The following is a 12,803-nucleotide window of genomic DNA, read 5'->3' on the forward strand; positions in this document are numbered from 1 at the left end:
AGATGGGCCAGCATTTATTACCCATCCCTAGTTGCCCTTGACAAGGTGGTTTTAAGCAGTCTTCTTGAACTGCTGCAGTCTATTAAGAACCACATTAAAGGAACAATAATGTATTTCTAAGTCGGGATTTAGTGGCTTGGAAGAGAACTTACAGGTGGGTAGCATTCCCATGTATCTACTATCCTTATCATTCTGGGTGGTACTGGCTGTGGAAGATACTGCCTAAAGAGCCTTGGTGAATTTTTGCAGTAGATCTTGCTGATGGTACACACTGCTAGTACTGAATGTTGTTGCGAGAATGACAATTATTATGGTGCAACAGAAGGCCATTCAGTCCATCATGCCTGCACTAGCTTTATTAGCTGGTGCTAATTTTCTGCTATTTCCTCACATCTCTGCACACTATTACTATCCAATAAACCATCCAATACCCTCTTGAATGTCTCAACTGAACCTGGATCCACCACATTTCTGGGCAGTACATTCCATAGCCTATTCACTAACTGTGCTTTCACATCACCCTTGCTTCTTTTGCACATCACTTTAAATCTACATTCTCCTGTTCTTGCTCCATTTACAAATGAAAACAGCTTGACCCTATCTACTGTGTTCAGCCCGCTCATGATTTTGAAAACATCAATGTGGTCTCCTTACAGTATTCCTCTTTTCTTTTGATGTGGTACCAATCAAGGAGGCTGCTTTGACATGGATAGTGTCAAGCTTGTTAAATATCAGTGGAGATGCACTGTGGGGGAGTATTCTAGCATTCTCCTGACGTAGTCATTGTTGATGTTGGACAGGCTTTGGGAGTGAAGTGAGTTACTGACTGCAGTATTCTTAACCTTTAACCTGCGCCAATAGCTACTGTATAAGTATGGCTAGTCCTGTTCAGTTTCTCATCAGTGGATGAGAATCCCTGGAATTTTGACAGTGGGGGCAATTTAGTAAGGGTAATGCTATTGAATGCGAAGGGACAATGGTTAGATTTTCTCTTATTGGATAGGGTCATTGTTACTTGCCACTTTTCAGCCCAAGTCCAGAAATCATTTAGGTCTTGTTGCATTTGACCATGGATTGCTTCAGTATTGGAGGAGTTGCAAATGGTGATGAATATTCTGCAATCAGCAGCGAACATTCCAACTTCTGTCTTTGTGATAGAAAGATGGTCGTTGATGAAGCAGCTGAAATAGTTGGGCCTAAGGCACTATTCTGAGGAGCTCCTGTAGAGATGTCCTGTAGCTGAGTTTACTGACTTCCAACAACTACAACTGGTTTCCTTTGTCAGGTACGATTCCAACTAGTGCAGAGTTTGCCCAATTCCCATTGCCTTCATTTTCCCTTGGTCTCCCTGATGCTACACATTGTTGAATGCAGCCTTGATGTCAAGGGCTGTCACTTCTTCCCTCGTTTCTAGAAATCAGCTCTTTTGTCCACTTCAAAACCAAGGCAGGAACTGAGTTGTTCTGGTAGAACCCAAACTGGCCGTCACTGAGCAGGTTATTGCTAAGCCAGTGCTGCTTGAGAACACTGTTGATACACCTTTCATCACTTTTCGTTAATCAAATGTACACTGATGGGTGATAATTGGCCCAGTTGGATTTTTCCTGCTTATGCTGTTTAGAACACAGTAGTCCTATGCTGTATAATCATCATGATGTAGAGGTACCAGTGCTGGAATGGGGTGTACAAAGTCAGAAGTCACACGTCACCAGATTATAGTCCATCAGGTTTATGTGAAATCACAAGCTTTCAGAGAGCTGCTCCTTTGTCAGGTGAACTGTTCTTCACCACTTTTTTCCAGTTTTTAATCCAATATTTTTGCTTTTACATGAGTTTTAATTCATTGCCACTTCTCTTCTTTAAATGCCTACTTTGAAGTTCCACTCTACCTCTACAGTGCTTTGTACTTCCCATCCACTATCTGATCCTTCAATATATGTCCATCCATCCACATGGTCAAACGTTTTAATTGCCAACTTTCTCTGGCTCAATTTTACTCTATTTGCATGCCATTTGAAAATTTCACTGTCATGTTTTAGATCCACCATACTCCAGATACTTCCTGTTATATTGTTGTATTTTTCATTAAGAATTATGAATGAATTGTTACGCAAGTGTATTTCCAGAGTGCCACATTCATTGCTGCACGGCAATCAAGTGGTAAGCAACACTGTATCAGCCAACAACACACAATGTGATCAATTATATAGATTTAAAGAATGTACCAATACTTTATGTCTGTAAGTGTGATTATTTTGAATATCCAGCCACCACAATGAAGTCTGCAGCTTCATTTCCTTACACCTCCACTTTAAGTAACTTCGAGCATAACGCTGAGCATAAATTTTTGACATCCTCGCCCTTGCGGTATGTTCTCGCCAGGATTTCACCACTCTGGTCCCTTTGAGGTAGACTCTTTTTATCCATTAATATTGTTTTTTCATTTCTACATATCTCACTTTGTCCTCTTATCTTCACATAATCTTCTCACCAAGAACTGCCAGCTTGGCATTGGTCAATTTAATTTCTCTGCTTCTACCCGATCTTCCTCTGAACTGGAATCACTCCATTCTCTCAGGTCCAAACAAAACAAGGAGGGCACAGCTTTCAGTTAAACTAACCTCTAGCAAATGATAACTCTCCAACATACCCTCCTACCTCCCAAGAATAGTGATGCCACCATCAATCAACAAGCCATTGTCGTCAGTCACTGACGGTTTCCACTGAAGTTCTTCCTTCCATGGTCTATAACCACATATTTAAAATCCAATTTAAAATTGGGCATGTGATTAGACATCTTGGTAATTGGAAAAGATATTTTTATTTTTTGTTGTGATCAATGGAGTAGGGGAAGTAGAGAGACTGTCCATCCTTGGTATAACAATATTATGGTTGAAAAGCGTGGTGCTGGAAAAGCACAGCTCGTCAGGCAGCATCCGAGGAGCAGAAGAATCAACATTTTGAGCATAAGCTCTTCATCAGGAATGCAGTCCTCACTTTCTCCACAATGATATTATGGTCTAGCATGCATCCTTTACCCACAAAATATTTCATAGTGCAAAATGCAACTGATTAAATTGAGCACGAGATTAAACGTCCAATCTTCAAACCAACTGTATCACAGAGGTTGGTAAAACTGGGGCTATTATATAATAATGCAAGTTCTTCTGCACAGATTTAATCCAGAATTTAGCTGCTCCTTATGTTTGCGATTATTTACACAGTATTTAATGTTTCCAATCTAATTGCATTGTAATTATTTGCCAGTTTGTAATAATTTCTACTTTGTGGATCTATAAAATGTATAAATAGCCCATCATCTCAAATTGCATCAATACCCAGCAACTTCTACTCCAGAAATTCAACTCACACTATCACCTCAGTTTCCAAAGGTGGTATGTCATATCTTACTTGGTCAGCACATCAACATAAAACTCACTCTTTCCAGAGTCATTACAGAAAACTTTTTAAAAATTCCTCATTTTCCTGTCTCTTAGATCTATGTTGCCATAAAGAACAGAACAGGGTTCCATGTTTCACAATAATAATTATTTATAATGAATAAATAAGCTCTAGCTACAGGTAAACAATTATAAATCATCGATATATGACTCTACTCAATAAAACTAACACCCTTGTAAACCTCCCTCTGCACATACACAGACAAATGTACAAATGGGTGTAATGGGTGTAGAGAGACTAGAGAGACAGTTCAATGTCCCCTGTCTACAGGTTTCACCAAGATGGTCCTTTGGCTTGACAGGATGTGCTGCTCTTTGACTCTCTTTCTCCAAATCCTTTCATTTGCTGAAGGTACAGGGTGGCTAGTTCACATTTGTAAGTCTATGTCTTACTGGTTAAGGGATACAGTTTACAACAACTGCTCGGGAAAAAATAACCTAGTTCTTTGAGATTAACATGTTTTACTCTGAAAAGAGACAGCTCCCCACCATGCAGAGATCTGACTATCTCACTATCTTGTTCTAACCGTACTCTCCAGCTGTTCTGCTAACTGAAAGCCAAAGACCTTCTGCCTGCCAGCAATTATATCATTGATAACTGGTCACTATTATAAAGACCAATTATCGACTTGTTGCAGACTCCATTCATACACACTATTAGCTCCAGCTCATCTGCCCACTGCTGAATATACAGCAGTGTAAGCAGCAGTTATGAGGATCAGGTTACTTGACTGCAGGAAGTACAGTATCCTTCAATGGTCCTTGGCTTTTAAAAACTATTTGCCCATTTCATTTACCAAAAATACATTTTTTAAAACGTGTTCTTTACAGCCAGCATTTACCCGTTTGTGATTGACCAGTGGTCAGTTCCAAAATATAACTCTTAAATCTAGTTTTTTAAAAAAAATGAATTGTTCCGGTGAGGTTTTGCTGGATTCCAGATAAGTAGAAATAGGATTCATAGCTTGAGGAAAATTATTTAAACATTTGCTAACTTGCAAGACCCTACATCTCCACATTGGTCCCCAGTTTTTACACTTTACTAAACATCTTCATGAAAACTTGATGTTGTAGCTTTGTCTATGTTGAATGAGCAAAATATTTTAAAAAGTCAATATCCTGAGAAATATTTAATAATTTAGTTTGCTTGCAGCATGCATTCTGGAACATTCTTTTGATTGGTTTCTGCATAAGGTACAGTGTAACAAATTATTCTCTGAAACAGAAAAGAGAAAATACATACAACATCTTCCTCTTCTTCCTTTAGCATCTCTCCATTTTCTTTAATGTCTCCCCTTGTTGTGGAGACTGGTTTTTGCCTCTTTTTACGATTGCCCCTAGAAACTTCTTCATTGTTGCATGTTGACGGTTCCTTTCTCAGAACAGATATCCTGAAGCAAAATAAAAATAAAACAAAATCAGTACTAAGGCAATAAGCTGAATAAAATTGCTTTCTCCCTAAATTTCAGTGATTCAGATAAATTGGAAGACCATTAAGAGTACTGGGTGGGTTCAATTCCAGAATTCCTGCCTCCAATCCAATTTTTGGCTATTTCTACTGGTATGGAGTAAGCATGTTACACACATCATTCCCATGCTTGCTGCATTCACTGTAGGAAAATGGAGTCCAAGTGTCTTTCATAGGAAAATATAGGCCTCATAGACCTCTCAGCAGGGTACTGAACAGCAGGGGTTCAGTCTCAATTGAAAAACCAGAGGAAAAAAAACCTGCTCTTTAAATTCCTTGACATGCTTTAAAATGGATAAACAGATTCCATTATTTCAGTTTCAACAGTTAGAGGCTGTATAACAAGGTGGATAGATTCCTACTGTCGACCAATCCTACAAAGCTAAGTTGACCATTACATTCACCAGATTTATCAAAATGTTGCTAATTTTGTGAAAAATACATTTATGCATTTAGGATTTAATAAAACACTGCTTCGGAACTCTAATGTCATGATCTGAAGTGATTCATATCTCCGCCCCTTTGAAAGTGAAAAGATATCCTTCAACAGCTTTCTGTTAAACAGGAAAAACAAACCTGTTGCTTTACTCCACTGATTGACAGGAACAATAGAAAGCAAGGGGAAAGAAATATACATATTTATATAGCACATTCTGAGGCCTGAGAGAGGATATCAATAGCAATCACTGTCCACCAGTGCTGACATTGTTTCATTTTGCAATCCAAAGTGCTTGTAATTACATAACACTTCTAACAAAAAGCCTTTTGAGGTGATACATGAAAAACTCTCTAGGAAATGGATGTCAAGCAGGAAAAGTAGGGTACGGAAATATTTTTCCCCCAAATAAACTGGTTTCTCAGGAGGTTTTCCAACAAGGAAAGGGGAGTCAAATAGCTGAGACAACAGTGAGACGAGCAGAGAAAAAGAACAGAGTCAGAAAAGGAGTGTGTGACGGGACTACAGGGATGCAAGAGGTAACGAAGACCAGGAGGGATTTAAGCAAATGGACAAGCATTTTAAATTTCAGATACTGACAGTCAGTGACTGAACACAAGGACAAAGGTAAACGATCAACAGGACGTCATGTGAGAAAGAAATGGCCTACTCTTGCTCTTAACTTCTATGTTTCTATTTCAGATAACAAGCTGCCTCTGAGGCACTTACATTCTTGCTTAAATTGGGAGGACAAAACTGCAGAGTATGTAATATGCCGTCTCACCAATACCCTATATAACTGAAGTATGACATCCCTACTTTTAATGTCCTATTTCTCGTTATTAAGGACAGCATACCATTAGTGTTCATGATCACATGCCCTAATTGCATATAACATTTAGCCACTACTACAATAGAACATGTAGGTCCCTCCGAACTTGGGAATTCTGTCATTATTCTCCAATTAAGTAATACTCTATGCTTTTCCTACCAAAGTAAAAACTTCATTAGCTGTCACACAGCTAGCACCTGGTTAGCCAATTCTACATCATCAGTGGTGTCCTGCACTGCATGTTATAAAGGGGAGTAAAAGTTATAGTTGTCCCCTCACTTTCAGAAGTCCTTTTTCCAGAAAGGGCCCAATTTGGTTACAATCAGCAAGGATACCTCGGCAGGGAAAGTTGCTAAACTGCAGAACCATTCAGTTGCACTGTGGTCTCAAGCCACCAAGAGAGGGGGCAGGATATCATGGAGTTGCTCAGAAACGGACTACCTCCACTTCTGAACAAAGTAGATTCACCTTCATCCTTTTGTTCACACTAAAGATCGGTTTTGCAGCAACACACAGCTGAGTGAACAAATCTCAGCCATTCATGTGGAATAGTCCCCATGTGAGTATAGCCTCAATGATAAACAAACTGGGAGAATAAATGTGAGAATTCAATTTTTGAACAACAAAAAATGACAAATATTGTTTGTTGGACAGCAAAACCCAAAATAAAGTGAAATTTCAGTAATGGCACAAAGGTAAAAGGTACAGACGTTCAACCAGAAAATAGCATTAGCTTTATCATGAGTGCAAACTGTCTTGATGTACACTAAGCATGAATAAATGATGAGGTTAAATACACCAGCCTGGATGAATGACCTTGGAAAAAGTGTATAATTGTAAAGTTAAAACAATTCAAAACAGAAGAATATTAGTGCCGACTAAACCTTGGTAAAATATCCAAAAACAAACGTCTGATTCAATTAAGTACAGTATCAAACTGCACATGAGGATTGCAAGAAAGAAAACATTCTACATGAAACTGGAATGGTGCATACCAAATCTTTAGTCAAAACAAAAGAAAAATGAAGTGTCAACTTTCTTGCCATTATGTCAAAGCAGCCCTTAACAGCACACACAAGCAAATCAAGTGCATTTAACAAATAGCCATGTTTTGAGACACTCGGCAAGAAATACCCTCGACACCAAGAAAAACACTTTTTTTGAGACCAGGAAGGTTGGATGTAGATAACTCCTGATACACACTGAGATACCCCTCAAATTCTCTTCTATTCATTTGTGGGAAAAATCTGTCACAGGCTGGACTAGAACTTATTGCCCGTCCTGAGTTACCCTGGAGACGTTAGTGGTGAAACATCATTTTGAACTGCAATAAACCTGAGGTTATAGGTACACCCACAGCGCTGTTCAGACAGAAGGACATTTCAGGATACTGACCCATTGACAGTGAAGGACCATTGATTTAGTACCAAATCAAAATGGCATGTGGCTTGGGGAGTACGTGGTGGGTGATAACATTCCCACACATACATTGCCCTTGTTCTTCTAGGTGGTAGAGCATGAATGTTGGAGTTACACTCACCACGCAATTGGAGAGTATTCCATTAAATCCCTGACTGGTGTTTTGTAGATAGAGAGGTTTTGGAAATTCTTTGGTGAATAGCTGACTGCAGAATTCCTAGCCTTTGATTAGTTCTTCAAGCCACAGTATTTATAGATTCTGGTTAATGGTAACTATCAGGATATTGATAATGGGGAATTATAATGAAAATATCTTTGAATTCAAGGGACAATGGATGGATTCTGTTGTTGGAAATGGCCATCACCTCGCATTTGTGTGAAGCAAATATTATGTGCTACTAATTAGCCCATATCTGGACACAGCCCAGGTCTTACTGTATTTGAACATGGACTGCCTCAGTATCTGAGGAACGGGAAAGCATATTGAACATTATTCAGTCATCATCAAGCATCTCTACTTCTGAACTGATCACGGAGGGAAACAACTTAGGTTGGGCCTATCCTATAGAACTCCTGCACTATTGTCCCGAGACTGGAATGACTGACCTTTAACAATCACAACTGTTTTCCTTTGTGCTAGGTAGGACTTCATCCAGTGGAGGAAGCTTTTGCCCAACTCCCACCAACTCCTGGATGCCAGACTTGTTCAAATGTTTTCTAATGTATGAACTCTTTGATGAACATCATGTGTTTGAACCCAAGTATTTGGTATCAAGGGCAGTCGCTCTCTCCTCACCTCTGATGTTCAACTCTTTTTTCCATACTTAATCCAAAGCTCTAATGAGATCTGCAGCTCTTTGGTCATGGTGTAACACAAACTGATCTTCAGTGAATAGCTTATTCCCTTTTCAAATGCTGCTTTATTGTACTGTCAATGACTCCTTCCATCACTAGGCTGATGATCAAGAATGGACTTACGTGTAGCATTTGACTGGGTGAATTTGTCTTGCTTTTTGTGGACGAGTCGTACCTGGGCAATCCTCAGGCTGCATACAACCATATTATAGTTCAACTGAAAGGTCAACTCTCCCAAGACACTACAACTTTATTTTATTTTCTTGTGGGATGTTGATGTCCCAGGCTGAGCCAGCATTTGATTTTAGTTCTTAGCAGCCCATGAAAATTGTAGTAGACCGCCTCTTGAATCAATGTAGTCCATGTGTTGTAGATGGACCCACAACGCCCTTAAGGAGGCAATTCCAGGATTTTAACCCAGTGACATTGAAGTAACACTGATTTTTGTTCCAGTTCAAGACGGTGAGGGGCTTGGAGAGGAACTTGTAGATAGTGTACTCATGTACCTGCTGCCCTTGTCCTTCTCGATGGGTGTGGTTATGGGTTAGAAAGTTGCTGTATAAAGGCATCTTGGCAAATTTCTGCAGCCATCTTGTAAATAGTGCACACTGCTGCAGCTGCTGAGCTTTGGTGGTGGAGTGACTGAATGTACCAACCAAGTGAGCTCTTTTGTCATTGATGGTGCCAAGCTGGAGTGCTGCTGGAGCTGCATCCATCCAGGTCACTCATCATACTCCTGACTTATGGCTTCCACAGATTGTGGACTGACTCTGGGGCGTCAGAAGGTGAGTTACTCTCTTGTAGTATTCCTAAGTTCTGACCTGCTCTTATTTCTTCACATATACTGCTGGACTTCCTAATAATTAGAGTCAGAGAGATGTACAACACGGAAACAGGCCCTTTTGTCCAACTCATCCATGCTGACCAGATATCACAACCTAATCTAGTCCCATTTGCCAGCACGTGGTCCATATCCCTCCAAACCCTTCTTATTCATATATCCATCCAAATGCCTTTTAAATGTTGCAGTTGTCCCAGCCTCCACCACTTCCCCTGGCTATGCATTCTATATATGCACCACCCTCAGCATGAAAAAGTTGCCCATTAAGTCCCTTTTATATCTTTCCTCTCTCACCATAAACCTATTCCCTCTAGTTCTGGAATCCCCCACCCCAGGGAATAGACCTTGTTTATTTACTCTAACCATGCCCCTCAATTTTAGAAACCTCTATAAGGTCACCCCTCAGCCTCCAAAACCCCAGGGAAAACAGAACCAGCCTATTCAGCATCGCACTATAGCTCAAATCCTTCAACCCTGGCAACATTCTTGTAAATCTTTTCTGAATCCTTTCAAGTTTCACAACATCCTTCCGATAGGAAGGAGACCAGAATTGCACACAATATTCCAAAAGCGGTCTAAACAATGTCCTGTACAGGTGCAACATGACCTCCCAACTCCTGTACTCAATACTCTGACCAATAAAGGAAAGCATACCAAATGCCTTCTTCACCATCCTATCTACCTGCAACTCTACTTTCAAGGAATTCTGAACCTGCACTCCAAGGTCTTTTTGTTCAGCAACACTCCCAAAGACCTTACCATTAAGTGTATAAGTCCTGCTCTGATTTGCTTTTCCAAAATGCAGCACCTCCCATTTATTTAAATTAAACTCCATATGCCACTCCTCAGCCCATTGACCCATATGATCAATATCTCATTGTAATCTGAGGTAACCCTCTTTGCTGTCCACTACACCTCCAATTTTGGTGTCATCTGCAAACTTACTAACTATACCTCCGATGTTCACATCCAAATAACCTAAATGACAAAACATAGTGGACCCAGCACTGATCCTTGTGGCACTCCGCTGGTCACAGGCCTCCAGTCTGAAAAGCAACCCTCTACCACCACCTTTTGTCTTCTACCTTCGAACCAGTTCTGTATCCAAATGGCTGGTTCTCCTTGTATTCCATAAGATCTAACCTTGCTAACCAGTCTCCCATGGGAAACCTCGTCAAATGTCTTACTGAAGTCCACAAAAATTACATTCACCACTCTGCCCTCATCAGTCCTCTTTGTTACTTCTTCAAAAAATTCAATCAAGTTTGTGAAACATGTGAAACATGACTTCCCACGCACAAAGCCATGTTGTCTATCCCTAATCAGTCCTTCCAAATACATATACATTCTGTCCCTCAGAATTCCCTCCCAACAACTTGCCCACCACCAAAGTCAGGCTGATCGGGCTGTAGTTCCCTGTCTTTTCCTTACCACCTTTCTTAAACAGTGATACCACATTAGCCAACCTCCGGTCATCCAGCACCTCACCTGCAACTATCGATGATACAGGAAGAGGTCCAGCAATGACTTGCGTCGCTTCCCACAGAGTTCCTGATCAGGTCCTGGGGATTTATCCACCTTTATGCATTTCAAGACATCTAGCATCTCTTCCTCTGTCATATGGGCAATTTTCAAGATGTCACCATCTATTTTCCTGCATTCATTTTTTATTTTAAACTTTATCTTCTTCTGGCAAACCTCCCAGTTAAAGGAAGGTGAGTTCCATGAAATCCAGAAGTTAAATGTCTTTGCATTACCTGCTGGGAGTCTGTCAAACAACTGATCTAACAAGTTTGGGTCCTTCATCTTTTCAGGCCCATTTTTCTACTGAGGCAGACTATTCACAGCTTCCTTTCATTCTGACTTTCCAGGCACACCAAAGACCAAAGGCAGTAAGTTAATCTGGCTTTGTATGAACAAGTAACACCAGGGCCTGCTTATGTACTGGATCCTAATACAGTGATTGCATTGACACTAATCTGAAATATCAAGGATGGTGCTGAAGAGATAGGAACAGCAACCTATATTGCTGCTTTCTTTACATCAAGATATGGCCGACAGAAATGGAAAGGCACTTTGCAAATTAAACAAAAAGTGTGTATCTTCCACATCTTCTGTGACAAGCTGTTCAAGGTTTACTGAATATGCCAAAGAAAGACATTAAGATCAAAATGGAACCTAATGGTAGTGGAAGATCAGATCTGTGATAAATACAAAGTTGTTATCTATGAACAGATAACAGTTTCCACTCTTAACTTACTGTGGCATAACCTGCTGACTCTGGGTTCGACCACAGTCAATCCAGAGTGGCAGCCCAGAAGTGAAATATCCTGCTACTAATTGAGGATTTTGGGATGGTAGGAAAAGGATTCTCTGAATAAGGATCCTCACATATATTCACCACTGCTATATTAGTTTCCCCTCCTTGACAAAGTGCATCAACTTACATTGCAAAGGCAGCAGCGAAGGTAAATGTGACACACAGATCACCTCAGGAGATCTCCCACCCACAGCTTCCAACCTCATAGTCCAGGAACTCTGCACTGCCTGGTTCTACCTCCTTCCCAAGATCCACAAGCCTGACCACCCTGGCCGACACATTGTCTCAGCATGCTCCTGCCCCACTGAACTCATCTCTACCTACCTCGACACTGTCCTATCCCCCCTAGTCCAGGAACTCCCCACATACGTTCAAGACAACACCCACGCTCTCCACCTCCTCCAAGACTTCCGTTTCCCCGGCCCCCAACACCTCATCTTCACCATGGATATCCAATCCCTCTACACCTCCATCCACCATGACCAGGGCCTCCAAGCCCTCCGTTTCTTCCTCTCCAGACGTTCCCAACAGTACCCCTCCACCGACACTCTCATTAGTTTGGCCGAACTGGTCCTCACCCTTAACAATCTCTCCTTTGAATCCTCCCACTTCCTCCAGACCAAAAGGGTAGCCATGGGCACACGTATGGGCCCCAGCTATGCCTGTCTCGTTGTTGGCTACATAGAGCAGTTGATCTTCCGTAATTACACCGGCACCACTCCCCACCTCTTCCTCCGCTACATTGATGACTGCATTGGCGCCACCTCGTGCTCCCGCGAGGAGGTTGAGCAATTCATCAACTTCACCAACACATTCCACCCTGACCTTAAATTTACCTGGACCATCTCTGACACCTCCCTCCCCATCCTGGACCTCTCCATCTCCATTAGTGAAGACCGACTTGACACTGACATTTTTTACAAACCCACCGACTCCCACAGCTACCTGGATTAAACCTCTTCCCACCTACCTCCTGCAAATATACCATCCCGTATTCCCAATTCCAGTTCCACCACAGAACACACCAGATGGCCTCCTTCTTTAGAGACCGCAATTTCCCTTCCCACGTGGTTAAAGATGCCCTCCAACGCATCTCATCCACATCCCGCACCTCCGCCCCCAGACCCAACCCCTCCAACCGCAACAAGGACAGAACCCCCCTGGTGCTCAC

The 12,803-nt window shown here is 41.3% G+C and overlaps 1 protein-coding gene across 3 annotated transcripts in view; it reads right to left on the reverse strand.

Moving 5' to 3' along the window:
* l3mbtl3 (L3MBTL histone methyl-lysine binding protein 3) overlaps window positions 1-12,803 on the reverse strand; it is a 164,697-nt gene that overhangs the window by 114,695 nt on the left and 37,199 nt on the right. For all 3 annotated transcript variants that reach the window (XM_043683602.1, XM_043683595.1, XM_043683587.1), the window contains exon 5: window positions 4,705-4,852. In XM_043683602.1, the coding sequence (XP_043539537.1) occupies window positions 4,705-4,852 (148 nt within the window). The remainder of the gene's footprint in view (window positions 1-4,704; window positions 4,853-12,803) is intronic.

This window comes from Chiloscyllium plagiosum, chromosome 3, assembly GCF_004010195.1.
Source record: "Chiloscyllium plagiosum isolate BGI_BamShark_2017 chromosome 3, ASM401019v2, whole genome shotgun sequence".
Taxonomy (NCBI): Eukaryota; Metazoa; Chordata; class Chondrichthyes; order Orectolobiformes; family Hemiscylliidae; genus Chiloscyllium; species Chiloscyllium plagiosum.